Source organism: Meleagris gallopavo, chromosome 2 (assembly GCF_000146605.3).
Source record: "Meleagris gallopavo isolate NT-WF06-2002-E0010 breed Aviagen turkey brand Nicholas breeding stock chromosome 2, Turkey_5.1, whole genome shotgun sequence".
Classification (NCBI taxonomy): domain Eukaryota; kingdom Metazoa; phylum Chordata; class Aves; order Galliformes; family Phasianidae; genus Meleagris; species Meleagris gallopavo.
Genome location: NC_015012.2, coordinates 3,309,966 through 3,331,239, shown reverse-complemented (window position 1 = coordinate 3,331,239; position 21,274 = coordinate 3,309,966). Strand labels below are relative to the sequence as shown.

At 34.6% G+C, this 21,274-nt stretch overlaps 1 protein-coding gene across 1 annotated transcript; it reads right to left on the bottom strand.

Annotated features, from left to right (window-relative positions):
• Nucleotides 1-97: 97 nt before the first annotated feature.
• On the bottom strand, nucleotides 98-21,261 carry LOC100546324 (ubiquitin carboxyl-terminal hydrolase 34-like). The gene is made up of 20 exons (XM_010706375.3): nucleotides 21,165-21,261; nucleotides 20,979-21,071; nucleotides 18,234-18,359; nucleotides 17,674-17,803; nucleotides 16,628-16,660; nucleotides 16,103-16,233; nucleotides 14,875-15,488; nucleotides 14,099-14,313; nucleotides 12,322-12,437; nucleotides 12,111-12,238; nucleotides 10,930-11,019; nucleotides 9,297-9,392; nucleotides 7,782-7,864; nucleotides 6,303-6,457; nucleotides 5,412-5,525; nucleotides 4,400-4,499; nucleotides 4,103-4,262; nucleotides 3,594-3,720; nucleotides 3,348-3,495; nucleotides 98-645 (listed from the first exon to the last, which is right to left on the bottom strand). The coding sequence occupies exons 4-20, from the start codon at nucleotides 17,783-17,785 to the stop codon at nucleotides 500-502; spliced, it is 2,568 nt and encodes an 855-aa protein (XP_010704677.1). The 5' UTR covers nucleotides 17,786-17,803; nucleotides 18,234-18,359; nucleotides 20,979-21,071; nucleotides 21,165-21,261; the 3' UTR covers nucleotides 98-499.
• Between the last annotated feature and the right edge of the window lie 13 nt (nucleotides 21,262-21,274).

Here is a 21,274-nt window from a genome sequence, read left to right as displayed (position 1 = left end):
CCCCCCCACTGTAAGGGCAGAGCAAGTCTGAGACCACCTCATGAGACTGAATGCATACATCTGTCTATAGGGCCAGATGGTGTGCATCTCAGGATTCTGAAGGAGCTGGCTGAGGAAGTTGCTGAGCCATTCTCCATTGCATTTGAGTCTAAATTACCCAAAAAGGATGATGATCACAATCCAGTTAAAGAAACAAAGATTTGCTTACCCATCCCAAGGATCAAGGTTCACCAAATACTCCAAAGGAAGCAGTCTCCAAGTAGAGATGCTCCCCTTTCGGCAACCAGCCTTTAAATGAGGCTTAGGAACCTGGTTCTGGTCACACAGGTGAATTGCTTTCAAGTGTACTCCCAGAGCTGGCTGTGTCCCTTCACCAGGTCTCAATCATTGGTTCAGACTGTGACTCAGCAATTCCCATATAATGCTCCCAAAGAAAAAAAATACCTTCCCATCATCACCACAATACATATCAGCTGTGTAACAAAAAGGGAACAATGTATCAAGCAACCTCTTTAAATGATTGATATCTATACATTTGTAATACCTGCATATCCTTAAAACCCAATTCATGAAGAGTTTTTTCATCATAATCAGTTGTCAGTTCATGCCCAGACGAGATCATTCTCACAGGTCCCATGAGGCCACCTAGGATATTAAAAAAAACAAAAACAAACAAGCGAACAAACAAAACAAACAAAAAAACTACAGCAAATTTTTTGAGTCAGTTGTTTTCTACTGATAGTGCTAAGACTCATTTTTAACAGTATACCCCTCAGCAGCAATTATCAGAAAAAAGTCATGGCAATTTCCTTATGAAAACAGATTCTTACATTAAAGTACATTTTTCTACCTGCATTTGGAAATAGCATTTTCAGTAAGAGCTCAACCCAATCCTGCAGTAAAGTGTCCACGCTACAGATGAAAAACATGACTCCCATCATTTGCAGTAAGTTACACTATTTCCCTGAAAAGAATTCTGAGAAATAATTGTGATCATCAACAAAATCTCTCTGTATTACATGTCTGTGATAAAGTCAGCAACAACAAATAAGCAATAACGCATCTTACTTAAGTTGTAATTGAAGAAATTCTGTACTAAAGAAAGGAAAAAAAAAAAAGAGCCTCCTCCAAAGAATTCTAAGCACTGAAGAAATGTGAACAATTAAAAGATTAAGATTTCAACTTGGGAGCAAGCAATCTATGATTCTATAAACAACAGATCAAGAAACCTTGTTATCATATATATAAATTAATTTTGCATTTTAAAATGAATTTATCATCTCTGATTATTATGTAGTTCTAACCACCAACTCCACTATACAAAGATATTTGTCATGGATTAAAATCTGGTTTTCCAGTGTTAGGCTCTGGTACCCCAGAGAAGTGGAGAGCAGCCCTACATCATACTTCTTCAGGAATTTGGTTAATAAGAGATTTAGCTAATTCCAGGATTTTATCAATTTATCAGTCAATGCAGATAATGAATCACAAGACTACTTAGAGACATTACTACAGATTTTAAAACTAGCAAGGACACTGGCTCTGTGGTTCTCAATTTCTCACAGTTATGGTATGCTGATTAGTAGCAAATGAAACAAATTCCATAAAAATGTTAAGTGTACGTAATTATGAATATCAGTACATTATTAAATTAAAAAGTACATATATTAAAATGACTAAACTGCATCTGGTGTAGGACTGAAATTCTGAATCTTCTGTTTCTGTACTGCTAGATAGAACAAAAATAATAAAAAAAAAAAATCGGCTACCTGGCAATACTTGGTGGAAAACAATACAGTCTTTTTGCTAGAACAGCTTCTAAGAAGTGACTGAAAGAACAGACTTCATAAAGAAGTTAAATTGAAGTATCTAATTTCAGAATCTGGTACACTGACACTGCATCTCATTAAAATATATATTTATAAATATATTATATTATATATATATATTTTAAAAGACATAAAAAACTACATAGTCAGACTAACATTCATACCAGTCCAGTGGTCCTCAGCATTAGAAAAGGATGACTGTGGACAGAACTTGTTCAGATAATATGCCCTACATTGTAACTTCCTCATAGCGAATACACAAGAAAACATTGAGGAAAAAATACAAGGGCAGCTCTGAAAGTAAAGCCTCCTATTTAATGATGGTGCTGCATGAAATCAGAGGTGGATATTAATGGTATGGTGGTAGAGGCTGAATCTTCTCCACAGTATTTTGTTTTATTGCCATGTGGCAGATGGCAGCAGAAGGGTAGTCTGACAAAACGGCATCTGACACAGAAGTGTGTATGAAGCAAAGATGTGTCACTGAATTCCTCCAAGCAGAAGAAATGGCACCCACTGACATTCTTAACTGCTTGTTGAAGGTTTAATGGAGACCAAGCAATGTATGTGAGCACCATGAGGCACAGGGTGCTATGTTTCAGCAGAGGCGACATGGTGCATGTTTTTATGAGTACGGCATGCAAATTCTCGTTCACCAATGGCAAAAATTCATAGTTAATGGTGACAACTATACAGAAAAACAGTGTTTTGTAGCTGAGAATTTGTTCTATCAAGTAGTGTTATTGTACTCTTAGTATCTGTTGTAGTTTCCATGGAATTAAACAGAAAGCATTACTTTCAGAGCAACCTACGTAATTCAAAGAACAAGAATATTCCAAACAGTAACAGCAGCTAAGAATGCTATAATATACAGCAACAAGAGGATTCAGAAAATGTCCTTCTCCATCTAAAGGATGCAGAAAAATATTCATTCACTCAGAAATACATAAAGAAAGGTAACAACAAGCGGAAATTTCTTCATCAGGCTTGCAAGCAGGCAACCTCAGAAACAAGGTAACATTCCAAATTTGCTACAGAATGATCACAAATTAAAAGTCAGTTACAGAAGTAAGAAAAATGCAACAACTGACTGGAATACATAGAGGAAGGGTATAAGATTATGAGTCTGAATTAATTCAAATTATGAACCAAATGCAGAGTCAAAGGTATACATATCACAAAATGAAGTTCTATATAAGAAATCTGTAAATGACATAACATAATTATAACTACAATGAAAATGAAAAAAACTCAGGGGAACTCAGATTTATTAGATCTACTGGATTTTGCCAGTTCAGCAATTTATTTGCAATTTCAAGAAAGTGATAGCACTTATGTGCTATTAATGAATGTTATTAATGAAAAGTGAGAGCAATGCTAACAGTAACTACAGACAGTATCAGTATCATAATCTCTCCTTACCTGAGATGTCTGGGAAAAAAAAAAGTAATATTTTAAGCTATAAATGGACGAACCTTCAAAATGGCAAAAAATACAGGTATGAATACTAAAGCTTACCAGGAAAATCCCCTTTACGGCTGCTTTGGCCAAACTCCTGAAGCTGTGCTTGTTGATTTATCTGCTCTTTCTGCAAATTTTCGTACCAGTGGGTGACTTCAGCTCGTAGATCTGCCACTTGATCACTAGGATACATTTCTATAGTCATCTGAAATTAAATACATTTTTTTTTCTTTTTGAAGTGAACAACGGAGTTACTAAAATTCAACAAAGTAGGATGCAGTTGGGAAAGGGCTTTTTAACTACCTTGTCAGGAAGTCCAGCTGGCTGACATACAATTCTTAATGGTAGTGACTGTTTGTCACACAGTGCTTTCAAATGACTGCTGATACCAGTACCTTCAATCTGCCACTGTCTCAGATGATATGCAAACCTTAAGAAGCAAGTAAAAACTTGACAGTGTTTTTATCAAAACCTGTTTAATGCAGATATTCAATAAACAAGCAACACTTGACCCTTTATTCTGTTTGTTCAAAGTAAGAAGAAATGATCAATATATTCTCAATATTATTCAATTTTGGGTGAGGAATGGTAAACGTAAACTACATCCACACTTCTTTACAAAGATGAGGGTCAACTTTTTAAACTGTTTAAGTCTTTTACCTTTAAGCATTATCGACTATCGTCTTTACTTCACACAAAGAATAAGAAACTACTACTTATATTAATAAATTCATCACTCATAACTCATTCATCATTACTGTAAGAGAAATGGAAACAAATTCTGCATCCGAATATACCGTTGTGCTATTTACCTTCTCCTAAAAGCTTCCAGATGTGTCTTTAGCATTAAGAGTCCTCTTTCAATAACTGTCAGACTTGAATGAGAGTCTTGTTCAAGATTACTAGAAGCTATCATCAGACTTTCCATACACTTACTAATAAACTCCTGTTCTTTTTCAAGACCAGTTTTACCTGTAATATCAATATCCAAGTAAATTATTTAAGCACAAATTTAAGATCATGCATTTTAATATTAAAAATAAAGAGGATAATTAATATTCTTTAGAACATATTAAACAGAAAGCAAACTTTGAAACGAAAATTCATACCGTTGATATAATAGGAGTTGATATACTGGATAGCTGCTCGACTGACATCACCCGACTGTGCTCTTAGAGCAATACCCCAGAACTGGTCCATGCCACACAACTGTTAGGACAAATGGCAAACAAAGAAAGAAACAAAACATTGCCTCATTATTTTACTGGGAGTTTAACCTTTCTGATATGAGAAGTTTTATTTGCTTCTTGATGCAAATACTAAAAATACCTGCTCTGCTCAGTCTCTCATTACTTTAAATACCAACTGCTGTAAACTCTTAACACTGACAGGAACGTTTTTGTACTTTGAAGAATAATTGGTTAAAATTCAAAAAGTGCTTTTTATTTTTGACAAGCAGAAGTAAATTTAAATGAAGACTTAAAACCACAACCATTATTGGCATTCATTGTAAGAACACATTTTAATCACCCACTGCATCAAATCAATGCACAGAAAAATACCCTACATATCATCCTACTTCTAAGGTAGTGAAAAAAGAGCACACAAGAAAAATGCGTAAAGTACATCACAAGTAAACTGAGACAAATTTTAACAAATATTAGTAGATAGAATGAAATATGCTTAATTCATGTATAAGTTTTCACATAGTTTGAATGTTACTACTTGTAAGTGAAATTTTCAAACCTATTCTTTAAACAGAACAGCTAACAGTTCAAGTATGCATAGAGTATGATAAACTGCACAAAGAATGCACAGGCAACAGGTATCACTTTTGTTATAGCATCCTACATTTTTCTCTAGACAAAAGATGCCCAAAGTCATGAGGACAGGTAAGGATTGCAGGCCACGCCCACATTTTACACACTCAAATATGAAACTTTTCTCTCAATGCAGAAATCCATACTGCCTTGATGACAACAGACTGTAACACAATGCTTCAAACCAATAAACAATTTTCAGACCAGTATGTTCTCAAGATAAGTACAGCTGCAGATGAGCAATGTAAGTTTTCCCTTTCCTCAGAAAGAAGAAAAACTTGCGTGCAGGATCTAGGCTTACCTCTGAGTTTGAGCCACCATCATATGTACTAGTAGCCAATCGAGCCAAATTGCACAAATGCTGGAAGAGATTTAGTCCAGTCATACTAATAGTTTCAGGTTTTAGTTGTGGCATCTAAATAAAATAAATCAACTTTAGTTTGGAAAATAATAAAATGTATTATCATAAAAGATGACACTGAATTTTATATAGTATAAATAATTTACTATAATCAGCTATGAAAATCCAGTCTCCTCTATCACTGAATTGGACTGTAAAAGTGCTGAAGGAACAAAAATTACTATTGTAACATTAGTTGCTTAACGTATCAACAGCAGATCAACTTGATAGCACACGTTAAACTTCAGTAAAAAAAAAATCATACATTTACAAAAAGTAGACTTAAACTGTGTAATAATGAAAGAGAACTAGAATACATTACATACACTATAGATCTGTTACAACGAATAGGATCCATTGGAATTAGCTCTACTACAGCATGTTTGTATTTTCAGTGAATATGTGGATGAGATTTAAATGCCCCTCCCAAAGAGGAAAAAAGTTTTGACTGTTTGTTTTTGGTCAGATGCCTGTATATCATCACATAGGAAATCATACTTTTTGGTGACTTTAAAAAAAATATTAATAATGAAATGCTACCTAGCTTCCAATAAAACACACAAGCTATTTGCAAAGAAGCACAGCAGTAAATATCAGCACATAAACAATTCATGTCAATCCCCCCCAACTTCTGTCCAAGTATGAAAAAAATAAATCATTTGCATAGCAAGTAGGATCCTCTGATAGTACTGAAGATATATACTTCATAGAAACCATTAATAATATTTTAAACAGTGCTGATACAGAAAGAAACATTAGAATTATCAAGGTTGCAATTAACTCTCTGCGTACCTTTTCCAAGAAAAGATGTTTGTAAGTTTCCATACCCATAGCATGCTGATCTTTACTTCGTACTTGATTCAAGAACCAGTGTAGTGCATCATCATAACATTCAGAATCTTCTACTAAGCAGTACCACAATATGTCCACTTGTTCTAAACTCAATCCTAAAATCAGGGAAGCATTATTAACTATTCCAATGTAAAATCAAATACCTAAATATTCTACAAAACCCCCAAAAAACAGAAAAATCAGAACAGGTTTTGTCAAGACAAACTGTTTCTAGAAACTGCAGAAGAAAAATGCACCACCTACCAATGAGAAACCATACTTTTTCCCTTTTCAGAGTTGGCAATCAGTCAAACTTTTTAGCCATTAATTCCATCAGTTTCTACCAATCCATTGAGTAGCATGAGCTGACCTGGTATCTTGTACCAATTAGCAGGTTGCTTTTCAGTTCATAAATGATTACTTGAACACAAGCCTTGAGTTGGGTATTGAGCCAGTGGCTGGAAATAGTACCTCTGTAACTATTTCATATAAAGTTCTTTCAGGAGAACAGTAGGTTTGTTTTCCTACATCATATATATACATTTGTGATACTAAAAAAGCTCAAAATACTTCCACAATATACAATAACAAATATATTGCTACAAGGTTGGTATTTTATTTTCTCTTGGCTACAGACGCTCTCATTCTCTCCTGCACTCTGTATTCTAATGACCAGAGGGACAAGCCAAGCAATGGATGCTGACTTTGCTACCTATCATGAGACTACTTAGATAATCCTCATTTATTTAAATAAATGACCTAAATATGCAATCAACTCAACCTACACAGAGTTGATGCTGAGACAATACTAAATGCTACTAGTTTACAAGAGCTTAAGAAGAGAATGGCCAAACAAGAGTAAGGGTAAGACTCCAAGGCTTTCCATCAGCCACACACGCAAAAAAATAAATCTATCAGTCACAACAACAACAAAAAAATGTATTAGTTTTATCCTTATTGAAAAGATTTCAGCGTATGTTCACTATCATACAGATTACCATTTCTGCAAAAGATCCTACAAGGAGCATGAACTGTTTTGGACAGTATTAAAATATTAATGAAAAAATCCCTTTTTGGTATTACAACTTACATACAGTGTTCTTCAGTACAAGACTTCTGAAAACATTATGGACATGAATGTAAACTCACAAATGCAGCATATGTTCTCTTCATTTCAGTAACTACTATAATCCTTTTATTCAGAAAACTAAAACATAAGAGAATGAAACATCTTGCTCTTGTGGACCAGCAACAGAATCTAAATTCTAGTGTTTGTTCTATCAGCAAAAGAAACAAAATCTTCTTTTGAAGCAATATTGTACATTACTTAAAAGTGTACCTTTTACAATATCATTTTTATTTAAAATATCAATGATTATTAAGAAGTATGCAAGCCTTATTGCAAAGTGCTTCTCTGACAAGGTAAGCTAAAATACTTACTGAAATGATCTGGTGATCCTAGAGTTGAAAACACGCAAGTCAAGAACTGAAGACGAACTTGAACTTCTGCACTGTGGCTATATCTAAAATTTGTATTGGAATAAGAAAGGTTATTTAACTTAGTTAGCAACATATAATTGCTTGTCATAACTTCTTCCCCACTAATGCGTATTCCTCTTAAAGTTACAGCTTTTTCTTATAAACTTTTTCTGAACTTCCAGTAGTATATAGTCCAGATTTCCATTAAAGATATTACCAAACAAGAAATGCTACAGGTTTTAGGACTTTTATTATGTCTTTATTTATATTATTCTTTTTTGTTTGTTTGATTTACTATTATTTTTGCACACAGTCCAATTAAAATGCATCATTTTATCATTACCACCTTGTAGGAGCTTACCTTAATTTTTTTTTTTTTTTTTGCAACTTTAAAAAGCTGATATTTACACAATGAAGCCCTGATTATATCTGGTACATACGCTTTATAAAAATATTTTTATAACCTATATAAAAATGCTGACTTTATTCCAATTTACAAGCTATAAACTTAATAGTTAAAGGAGTAGAACAATGTACTATCTAGCCTGAATTTAAAGCAGTTCAGCTCACTTTCAAACAGCTTTGGAAGTAATTTCTCAGTAGTGAAATATCCAATATAATGGTACATAAAGGACTAAAAACTTGTCAAAACTGGAATAGTCTACTCCTCTGGGGTTGGGAAGCTAGAAATTTTTAATCACTTGTGTATATACACCTAATTTTAAGCATATATACTAGTAAGTGTGGATGAGTGTGTTATAACAGAAGAACTATTGTGAAGGTTAATAGTAACATTAAAATAGAAATATTTGAATAGCTTTGTAATATGACACCCACTTAAATTCCTTTGCATTTCTAAAATCCACATTTCATTTGTAAATAAACAATCAAAATCACATCTAACAAAAATGACAGAAGTTGCTGGGTTTTTTTTTTTTTTTAAAGTAAAAAAGAAATATTTTATATCTAATTATTTTTTATAGGTCTTTCCCTGTCTAAGCGTTTTAAAGTCACTATAGAATCATAGAAGTTTGGGCTTCATATAGTTTTACTCAGTTCTATGTGTCCTGCAAATTTTACATGCCAGGTTATGTACATACTAATATTGCATCATATACAAACAGTGCAACATAGTATTACTAAATCATAGAATGGTTTTGGCTGGAAGGCACCTAGTCATCGAGTTCCAACCCCCCTACTATAAACAGAGACACCTCCCTCTAGACCAGGTCACTCAAAGCTCCATCCAGTCTGGCCCTGAATGCTTCCAGGGAGGGGGCATTCAAAAACCTTGCTGGATAACTGTGCCAGTGTCTCAACATCTTCACTGTAAAGAATTTCTTTCTAGTATCTAGTATCTAGGTATTAGATACTTTTTTTCCTTAAGTAAATAAAAGTTCTCAAAAACATCAGAAGAAAAGCAGTAAAAGATGTTTAAAATCATAAAATACCAAACACATTCATTTGTGTACTTACAATGCATATTTATGTCGTCCCTCCCTGACTGCCTGGATGTAGTGTACCAAATTATCAAAGAAAAGTTTCATCATGTTAAGTTCCTTTTCTGCCCACCTGTGTAAATTTAGAAGGCAGAAAGTGTTATGGTCTGCTTAAAAACTACCAAAATAGCTACAGAAAATAGACAGCTTTTCAGAAACATACACATACACAAGAACAAATTTAATTTTGCATTCTCCATCTACCATAAATTAAAAAGTTTTTTTTTCACTACAGCACCCCATTTTTCCTTTTCATCCACAAGACTCCAAAACAGAGTTATTGAGGTCAGGCACAGGCTTGACAGAGAACAGTACCTTTCCAGCCCTTGTTCCTAAACTGTTCCTGAAGGCCCATATTCAGCAGAAGTCTAAGCCAAAAAGCAGAACTGGACAGATATTTCAATGCCATATCAAAAATACCAAGAAATAATGCTGATAGAAGTAGTAGCATTACCCAGTAATTCTCAATAGTTGAACTAGCTGTTTATCCTAATAAGGAATGCTACATGACATACTTTCACACTTCAAAGAGCTTCTTACTTAGTTTGATACTTAGAAGCATTTGATATACAATCACAACAGAAATATTGATTCATAAAATATCCTTCATTTGGAAAGGACCTACAAGGATGAATCACTGAGATCAACTCCTGGCTCCACACAGCACCACTTAAAACCCAAACCCTACATATGAGAGCCTTCTCCCAATGCTCCCTGAGCTCCAGCAGCTCAGGGCTGTGCCCGTCGCCCTGCAGCCTGTTCCATACCCCTGCCCCCTGTAGCAGAGCCTTTCCTTCACCTTCCCTTGGCCTTCTCCTGACACAGCTCACAGCTCAATGCCATTCCCTCAGGCCTTGTCACTGACCCCAGAGAGCAGAGCTCCGCAGTGCCCCTCTGCTTCCTGTAGGAGCTGCAACTGCCAGAGGCCTCCCCCCTCAGCCTGCTCTGCTCTGGACAGAACAAATCAAAGAACTTCAGCCACTTCTCACACCCTTTTCCCTCCAGACCCTTCCTTTTCTAATCACATTTCTCTTAAACACTCTAGCAGTTTTATGCCCTTCTTACACTCTGATGCCCAAACCTGCACGTACCTGTGCTGGAGGTAAGGCCACCCAGCACAGAGCAGAGGTGACAACTCCTCCACTCATCTAGCTGGTAGTGCTGGGCCTGGTGCCCCCAGGGTATGGGAAGTCATTTTGACTCAAGGACACAATGTCAATTCACATTCAACTTGCCACCAACTGTAACCCCCAGCCCAGGCCTTTATTCTGTCAAGACCTCTCTGCCCTTGAGGGATTTAAGGGTTCAATTTACTACAACATTTTACGTACACTGTTACTGCATGTCTAGTACTGTCTGACAAGATATTGACTGAGCTTGGGGGAAAATAGTAAAAATAAGTAAGTCTTCATCTTAGTTAAAACAGCAGTACTTATGAGGAATAAAACTAGACCTGATTAGACAAATTTATATACTTATGCCAGATATCTGACACATTTTCATCTTAGGTCATTACTAGTTTGGACCACACTAGAAGAGCAAGCATCAAAGCAGTCACCTAAATGTTATTACTTCTGTTGTTTTAGTGTGTTTGTAGGAAATCTACTTACATTGTTATCCAATGTGTATCATAACTGCTCCCAAATTGCTGAAACGTACCAAATAACTTTGGAAGAAGACGAAGTGAAACTACTACTGATCTAAAGGAGAGAGAAAGGATGACTCTAATATGACTGTTATGGAATTAAAGTAGCATTAGAATTACTTTGTGAAACTCCTGTTCAATGAGCAGCAATGCTAACTGAAAATATTTGAAAATACCAGCATGAAGTTTTACCAGTTTTCTGTACGTGAACTTGAATTTGTTTATGTATCATACCTTACACAAAGAACTGTCAGAGAAGTATTGACATAAAACAGTATGCATTTCACTTATTCAAAAGTATCTGAATTTCAGAAGGTAAATTCTTATTTTTGAGGTTCATAATACACATCTTTGGAAATTTCAGCAAAATGAATGTTTTTTCTACAAACAGATAAGGGCATAGAAATCAATCTCCCTTAAAAAGTTGAAGCAGATTAACAATGGAGTGTACTATAGGACTACTGTCTGCAAAAACTGAAGAAGTGCATAAACAGTATGTAGATGTCAACTTTCATGTCTGTAATTCATATCTTCACGTGGCTATTAGTATTTCCGTATCTTGTAGATTATCTCACAAATACAGTTCTTAGAGAAAAGGTAACAAGAAACACTGCAGGTGCTTATTCCAGCAGCTGACTAACTGAATCAACAGAATTACCCTTTTGCCAGTCTTTATCCGTATAATCTTACAATTCTGGCTGGTATTAAAGGAATTAAGGCCAAGGTACATCTTCATCCTCTAGCTGCTTCTTCACAGAAATTAAATCCCATAACAGTCTTGACGTATAAAATCTTGTCTGTTCATCAGTCACTTAAATGCAAAATTTAAATATTCAGTTCCAAATGCTTACACTAAGGCATCTGACTTTGTACTCAATGCTTAAGATGTGGACTTGATTTTACCAAGCCAGTGACCTCTGCTAGAAGGGAGAACAGACAAATGCAAGAATTGAGAAATTCAGGATGCTGACAGAACAGAAAAATGGGACATTAGACATATTTGTAGCACTTAAAAAATACATTTATATTTCCACTTCTGTTTCAACTTGCCTTCCTGCAATATTAAGTAACTGATATATTCAACTTGGATTTCCCACATATGTTGAAAAAAATATATATAAATGTAAAAAAAGTAATTTCAGTTACCTGTTATTTGCTAAATTTTCTAAGCAGCCTTCAATAAACCTCATTCGAATCTGTCTGTCAGTGAACCAGCATACTAAAGAACAGAGCAGCTTCTCTGCTTCATTTATTAACCCTTCAGAAAGATGAATCTACAGCAAGTAGAAAGAAAGGTCACTGAATAACATATATCTATTTTCTTTAAAAAAGTACTCTTTTCTGGTATTCAACTTACTGCATCTTCATCCTGGACCAGATCCCACAGAAGGGTATTTCCTTTCTTACAAACATTATCCAAATTAATGTCCGTCACTGCACTGCTATTATATTGATGTTTATGAACTGCTGGTCCTGAACAAAATATAAAGACCATTACTGAACAACTAGAAGGAACTATCTAAACATTATTCCCTCTGTGCATGAACAACATGCTTTATTTGTACATTTGGCTATTTTCAAGTCCATACAGCAACATAACAATCACAACCTTTTTTGTCATATGATTTCTTAGAAGACAAAACATCATGACAGTGCAAGAAGTCAGCAGGGCAGTTAAGATAATATTTACATGCAACAAAATAGTGCATGTACAACAAAAACACTACTTAGCAGATACAGGTGCAATTCTCTTTTCATTTAATTAGATTTAATTAATTTAATTAGATTTAGTTCATATCAACATTTCTTAAGCTTTTTTGTAGCATTGTGCACTAACGGAAGGTATCTTTTTAACTACTACTACTTTGGAAAGCAAAAAAAGCACATAAGCACATTTCAACAAATTGCTTTCACACTTATATATCGTATGTCTAACTAAAAACAGAAAAACAAATTTTATACGATAGAGTATTAAAGCTTATTATTTTAGAAACTTGTCATATTTTCATAAACAGTGATAATGTTTCTTTCTTGCATGTGGTCACAGCTGGCATCATTCATCTATCTGCTACTTGACATTATTTCCATTCAACAGCAAAGTCAAGTTGGAATTCTAGACTATGTGGAACGTTAATTATACGTGAAAAACTGTGTCAAAAATAACCTGCGCTGAAGACTTTGTGCTCAAATAATAATTTGAATTTTCAGTAAAAAGCACAATATACATGGAAAAAAATTGCCAATTTAAGAACATCTTTTAACTAGGAAGTTTTGGCAGCATATCCTACTATGTCACTCCAAAACAGGTATCTTTCTTAATTTTCAGGATCTAAAATAATAGTTCAGTTTCAGATAACAAGAAAAACTATGCCTAAAGAAACACTCAACCACGTATCAGGAAAAGATACAAACAGTACAGCTCTTCCTGACTGCTGGAAGAAGCAGACTTGGTTCTGCCGAACCAGTGAGAAACAGCAAAAGACTTCAAACCCTTCACTAACCATATCCCTCTCTCCATTATATTTAAAAGGTGGATAAAACAATAAACAAAGCTGCCACAAAAGCATATGTAAAGATAACACAATTCTTGCAAAGCTGCATAAACGGTGTAGTTTCAGATGCCATGAAGAACAGTAAAAGATTTGCCAAAGTTAAAAATAGCATAAAATGCCCTTTCATGAAAGCTCCTCTAAATATCAAGTTGTATTTTAACTCATTTTGCAGAAGTTAGCCTTTTCAAGTCCACCATGGTTAATTCATTTAAGATGATAAACGTATAAAATCACGGAAAGATTCACCCACCAGAAGAAAAGTCAGGTTTCAAGGAGAAAAAAAAAAAAGTAATTTCAGTAACACTTTCCTGTAATAAAACTTGTCAAGCCTCCTAGTGCCCTTGTTTGAAAAGCTCCAGTAGATATTTAAAGAAGAAGAAAAAAAAGCTAAACAGTTGTATCCAACATGATACAAAAACAAATTTGAGAAGAAACTGTTTTCTTTGGAAAACTACTTTTCTATACACATTAACACATGTATGGTTAAAATAATTTGAATATTAAATTTATTGGAGACTACTTTAAAATTATACAAAACTGAGCTAGAAGTACAGACAACATTTGTTTTTTTATTACTCTTACCTTGACTAAGATGTTCATGATAGATAGAGGCTAGGTTGGGAAGATGCTGCTGAAGATGAGATGTTAGCTCTGCATGTGAATTAATCTGTACAAGCTCTTCTTCACAGCCAGACTCTTCCCCATCAAAGTCAGCCATATTTTTCTCAGATTTCGCACTGACTTGAGAACTACTGCAACTGACATCATCTGCACTGAGCATATCATCAACCATATGCCTGTAAAAGAGGAACGTTAAAACTGACAATATCAAGTAAGTTCTTCACAGCAGACTAATCAGATGAGAGTTAAAGCATCTTCTAGAAAAAAACTGAAGCATTACTATGCAGTCAACTTATTCAACGCATAGCTCATACATGTATTGCAATACACAATTAAAGTAATTTAAGTGAACTGTTATCTCTCTACCACCAAAATCAGGCTGAATCATCTGAATAACACATTTTCATATAAATTTGAGAAACAACTACAAACAAATTAAAGGTCTATCATCATGACTGTGTTGACTTCTTTAACATTAGTTAAATAACAGCATTCTACAGAACAACTTTAACATTATATTCAATATTATTCTACTTATTTAAACAAAGACTTGATAAAAAACTAGTCACATTAACAAAACAAATTACTATAGAACTATCTGTGATAAGTATCATCCCTGGCAAACAAAATTATCCTGGAGTATAGCAAAACAGCCATTCAAATTTCTGATTTGAATATTTCGCCAACATCTTTATTTCTTTTATAGGAGAAATCAGGAGAAATGTCAAGCTACCTACCCATCATGATGATGATGATGGTGATGATGGTGGTGATGCTGGGGACCAATGAACTGTCGACAGTTAAATAATTCATTTCCAATAGTTTCTCCAAGGAAGTCTCCTGTATGTGTTATACAAGAATCTTGAGACCCTTGCGAAATGCGAGCAGTGCTCATTTCCCCTGTCATGTCATGGTCTGCATCCTCAGCATGGGAACAGGCATCCAGTATTCTAATTCGATTATCCACAGGAGTTACAGAGTCAGCATTAAAAACATGGTCCTTTCCTGTCCCATTATTTGTACTGCTCCTCTCCGATGCCCCCTGTGAATCTCCCAGACAAATGTCTGTCTGTGATTCCAGTTTCCTGCTTCGTATATCTGTGCTCCTACTGTTTTTATGGGAATTATGATTCCTATCTTCTTCTTCTTCATCCTCCTCCTCTTTGAGAGCTTCAATATCTGCAATGTCTTCAGACTGCACTTCGCTGCCAGGACTTTCAGCAGACTGGCTTGCATGACTGGAGTTGGCCTCATTACTGGATCCATCACTGTGGCCACTGCTACTACCAGGACCACTACTGCCATCCTCACCGCTGTTTGCTGTCTCATCAGAGCTTCCTTGCATGGATTCCTGATTTTATTTTATTTTTCCAGATTGATGGGAAAACAAAACACCATTGAAAATACAAAATTGACAATCATCATCCAAATACTATTCTTCCTTTACAGTGTCAGACCTAAAGTTTTCTTTCATTTTTTTCAGGTTTTTTTTTTTTTCAGTTCCATTGCCAATGACAAAATGCTCTGTGAAAAATTCAGATTTAAGAACTTAATTTTTGTATGATGGAATTCATAATAGGCTGTGGTCATTGCACAGAATCACTGAATCACCAAGTTTAGAAAAGACCTTCAAGATCATCCAGTCCAACTGTCCGCCTACCACCTATATTTCCCACTAAACAATGTCCCTCAATACAACATCTAGATGTTTCTGGAACACCTCCCGGGAGAGTGATCCCACCACCTCCCTGGTCAGCACATTACAGCATCTGACCAAGAAGATTTGGATTACAACTAAAGATTCCCCACTTATGCACACAAAACCACATCACAACATTTGTTCACTCAAGGAACTCAAAACCAGCTCAACTTCTGAAAAAAAGTACAGGAAAAAAAAGATATTTCCATAGCTTGTAATAGGCAATTCAGCAACAAAATTCACAGACTAAACTTTAACATGCTTACCTCTGTATCTGAAAGTCGTTGTTGTACATGTTTTGTTCTGTTAATAAGCTGATCCTCCATTTCAATATCACTACCTCCACTCTGATGGGTGTCGCTGTTGTCGCTACTCTGAGGGCTAGCTGCTGGTGACCCTAGTTCAAAATCATGTTTCCTAGTTAATCAGCAATATGTGTTAACTGGAATGTATATATTCATAAATCTGTTCATATGTCGAAATGAAAAACACTCTAGCCACAAACATTTGAACAAGGAAGACAACTCAAACATCCTGAATGCCTCAGCATTAAAAATTCTTTTTAGAACACTATGCGTTTTATAACGAAACTTGTATTCAGATATCTCCTTGTACCAGTATATAAAACAGATACATCGCTTGGTTAGATTCTACACTAAACATAATTTTCATTTAATTTTCATAAAAATATATTTTCAAACTTGTACTAGCTTTTCTTAAACCAAAACATCTCTATAAGAAACATAGCATCAAACATATAAAACATGGTGTTCTGCTAAACCTATACTTACAAGGTGAAGGGGCTGCTCTTCTGAGATCCTCCTCTGAAGAAAAAAAACAGAATGGAAAAATCAATAACTAAAATTCTTTTTGCCAGTCTATAGCTGTCCATCATTCATAAAAATCAGAAGCAAGAAACGTTAGTTGAACTACAGTATAATGCTTTGGAAGCATCTTTAGTAGTGCCTGCAGGAAAGTACACACTCAAATAGAGGAAAAAAACACAAATAGCAAGTAATATCAGCAACAAAGTAAAAATCAGATAAACTTTCGTAATATTTGATGTAGCTATAAAACTACAGTTGTCACCAGAACAGTAGTAGTTAACCGTAAGCTGGACTATTCTTTGAATTAAAACACAAACAAAAGAAAAATACATACTATTAGATATATAGAGCAGATTTTGTTCATAGTATCTGATATGATGATATTTTTTGGTTAGGGAGATAAATACTGTTGATAACACACAAATGTTTTGGTTGTAATGAGCAGTACTGTGCTTAGAGAGCCAAGTACATTTCAGCTTCTTGAATTATCTTGCCAGATAGGGTACTAGGGAGGACCAAAGCAGGTCAGCTGATCAAAGGGATATTGCACACAATACTGACATTGTTTGGAAAAAAACAATCAAACTGAGGAGAACTGACTGCGGAAGGCTGTCTCCACTCAGAAACTGGCTGGGCATCAGCCAGTGATGAGCAATTATGGATTGCTTGCTTCGTAAATATAAATAATAAATAAATAAATACTATTATTTCTCTCTTCCTTTTCCATTAGGAAAAGTTTTTATCTCAACTAGTGAATTCTACTTCTTCCTCTCTCTTCCCCCATCCCAGGCTGGCAGAGTGAGCAACAGCTCCATGGTACTTAGCTGCCTGCTGGGTTAAAGCACAACTTGTTGATGAATGCCTTCATTATTCTGCTTTATTTTATTTATTTTCTGCTTGAAAAGTATGCCAGCAGGACCTTTCATTTATTTATTTTAATACTTCAAGTAAAAAAGGAGGATACATAAATTGAAACTTTAACTACCAGATTGAATGGGATAAATACATACCTTTTTTGTTTCCTATTGGTAGATTAGTACTGAGTAAAGATGCAAAAGAGCTTTGTTTTGACAGCTGAGCTTTAGCTGCTAGTGCATTGTTCCACAGTGCTTTTATAAGCATTGATGCCAAATACAATGTCTACAAAGAAAATCAGGTAACAGTGCCATGAAGAAGCAGCAGGTTTTGTATGCACAGATATATTGGTAATCTTTCAATATGTCAATGCTAAAAAATAAATGCATCAAAATAAACAAATAGAGAAAAAGAGAAAAATAGTATGGAACACGTTTTAACTTCACTTATAGACTATTATATCTACTTAATATATTTAATATTTTTATAATATATATTATTTATGATTACGCAGACTTTAAAAGCCTCTGAAAAAACTGCAACTGTGAAGCGAGAAAAACATACTTGAAGAAACATGATAGTTTTACTCACATACATTCCTCTTTTATGCATTAGTGAGTATTACTTTCATGTTTTGTTTTTGAATGATAAACACATAACTCCTAATTAAAATACTAACATAATTTCTTGTTGCTGTAATTTTGTTCATCTTTACCTGTTCTGTGTGAGCACTTGGATGAAGAGTCGAGACTAGGTTAAGAAGATGCCTAAGTGGAACAGGGTCCAAGTTTTTGATCAAAGAAGGGAACAAATCATGTATGTAACGACTGCAATGCTTTAGCTACAATGCACAAGAGAATACAGAGAATATAACAGTTACTGAAAAAAAAATATATGGACAAAATTGAAAGGATTAAACACCTTCTTTGCACAAATTCTTAATAAACATTAGTCCAACAGCTCTAAACATCAGACTTGGAATTTTGACTGAATTTTTACATTCCATGGCAGGCTAAGTTAAGTGATATCAAATGTAAAACCACATCTTCTTCAGTTTTTGTTCCAGTATGATCTTTGGGCAAAAGAACAAGTTATGTTTGCAGTTTAATTTAAAGAAAACATCTGAAATATTAGTGAATATGTTAAATCTTGAGGAGAATAGTATTTACAAGGATTAACTGACAAGCAAGTGTTAAGTACAAATAAACAGATTAATATAAGTCAGAGAGAACTGTCGTGTTTAGGACTTCATGGTAATGCCAAAAAATAAAACAGCTATTTAAGGATAAATGGTGACAGTACACAAATATTTCTCAGGTTAAACGCTGCTCAAAGTCAGAGTTTCATTATGTTCATAAGGATGTTGGTAACTATAAAAAAAGTCTGAAGATAGACTTAGAAAAAAAAAAAAACAACACATTGCTAATTTTGGTTATCACCAACACTACAAAAGGGTGTTTTTCTCCTCATTTATTCATTTTACTTTTCCTTCCTATAATATAAAATATCTACGGAAGAAGTTCATAGGATACAGGCCCTAGCCTATATTTATTGAAACTAGAATGAAATCATGTGGGACCTACAGAAGGCTGCATTTAAACATAATGAATATCAGGGAAGTTCTGCTTTAATTCAGATAATTTTCATACAAAAAAATTAGTTGAAAGAATGAAAAACAAATAGTTCAAGGTTTTGGACTATATGACCTTTAAAGGTCCCTTCCAACTCTAAGAACTATATGATTCTTTTAGTCCACAGCTGTCATCCCTTCAGACGTTAGAGGTTTAAACCTTTTACATAAAGCAATCCAGACATAACTTAATTCTGATACGAAACATATTTTGAAAATATCAACACATTAAAAATGGGCATGTGATCTTTAAAATAAATATCATAATATGGATAATTTTATTTTTAATACAACAGAAGAGAAAAATGTAGAGTGCCAACGCTAGTGTGAACTAGCATTTATGTGAGAATAGCGAAGTTGATTGAGTACACATAAGTGCTCTGAAAGTAATGCCTCCTATTTATTTCCACAGAAACAACAACAGATACAAAGAGAACAGCAGCACTATTTGGTAGAGCAAATTCTCAGCTACAAAACACTATTCTTCACCGTTCAGCGGTGCACTTTCACCACAAATGAATAAAAGCCTGCACATCACACTTGTAATAATCTGCACAGCTATCTAGAACATAGATTGCCTTTCAGGTTGTCACCGTTGCAGAAACTCACCACCCCATGCCTCATGGTGTCTACATGCACTGTTTGGTTTCTATTAAACCTTCAGCAAGTGTCAATGAATGTCAGTGGGGGCCATTTTTTATGCATGGAGGAATTCAGTGACACACCTTTGCGTCATACACAGTTCCATGTCAGATGTGATTTTGTCAGATTACCCCTCTGCTGCCATCTGCCACATGACAATAAAATGTAACGGAATACTGTCAAGAAGGCTAAGCTTCTACTGCCATATCGTCAACATCCTCCTCTGACATCATGAGCCAACATCATAGAATTGAAATAATTATTAACCTGATACAGAAAAGTGTTAAAGCCTGTTAGAGTGAATATTATAACAAGCACAATAACATTTCGGCTGAATTTCATAATCAATGGACTACGAAGTTTACAGAATGTTTACAGCAGTATTTGAAACTAAACAGACACTAATACTGCTGAACACAGGAAAAAGAAAAACTAACTAGTGTAACAGTAAATTCCATATATCTGTTCTGTCCTTCATTTTGTGTGTATTTTTTTCTGGAAAATCAACAGTGAAAACTTCAGGTTTCTTTCTTTTGTGTGGACTTTTTTTCTTTTTAAACCTTTAATACATTATAAAGGTAGAATGAAACCATGGAAAAAGTTTGTACAGCAGGTTAACAGAATGTCTGATAACTGCATTCAAATTGTCCTAAGGAAAAAGAAACCCTCCATAATTTAAAAGAAACAGCATAATAATAAACACAAATTAGTAAAATATATTTTTCTGAAGGAAAAAAAAAGCTTATCAGAGTTTCCAGGCCTACCAAGCAAAAAGTAAAATCTTACTGCATTCTGTAGACTTTAGCACCAGCACTGAAGTACACCTGTGAACTTCACTGCTGCAATTTTCATCACCTGATTCTCACCAAGTAGAGAAGTGGAAGTTATACGAAGAAGGAGCAAGGCAACTTACCACAACAGTAGAAGTAGTACCTTATAATCTTTGTTCCTATTCTTGGTGAAAACACTACGACTTCAATAAACATAGAAACAGCTTAGTAAAAATCTTAGCAACTAATGAAAAAAATTAATTGTGGAAGTTTCCTAACTCAAAATGTGGTAAGCCAAACATTCCAATAAACAAAGAAAAATTCAAGGAACTCAATTTTATGCATGTAAAATAAAATTAACTTGCCATTTTCCAATTTTTGTATTGCTTCTGCAATTATTAAATAAAATCACATATACCTGTGCTGCAGCCCAAATACAGTCTATATGTTGAGTACTAAGTCTCCCTTCAGCTGCAAGGAAATTCAGAATCACTTGGCACTGTTTGATGATCTGCAAAGTGAAAACATATTGAGGAAAGATATACTAGAACAAGTTACTCCTTGATATTCACACCAAAAATAACAGACTTAATTTTATACAGACCTCAATGTGTATGTTTGGTCCAAAAATGTGTTCAACTACATTGTTGTTGATAAGCCAGTCTGCAAGCTCTTTTGCAATTGACCTAGAGATGGAGGGGAGGAAAAAGAAAA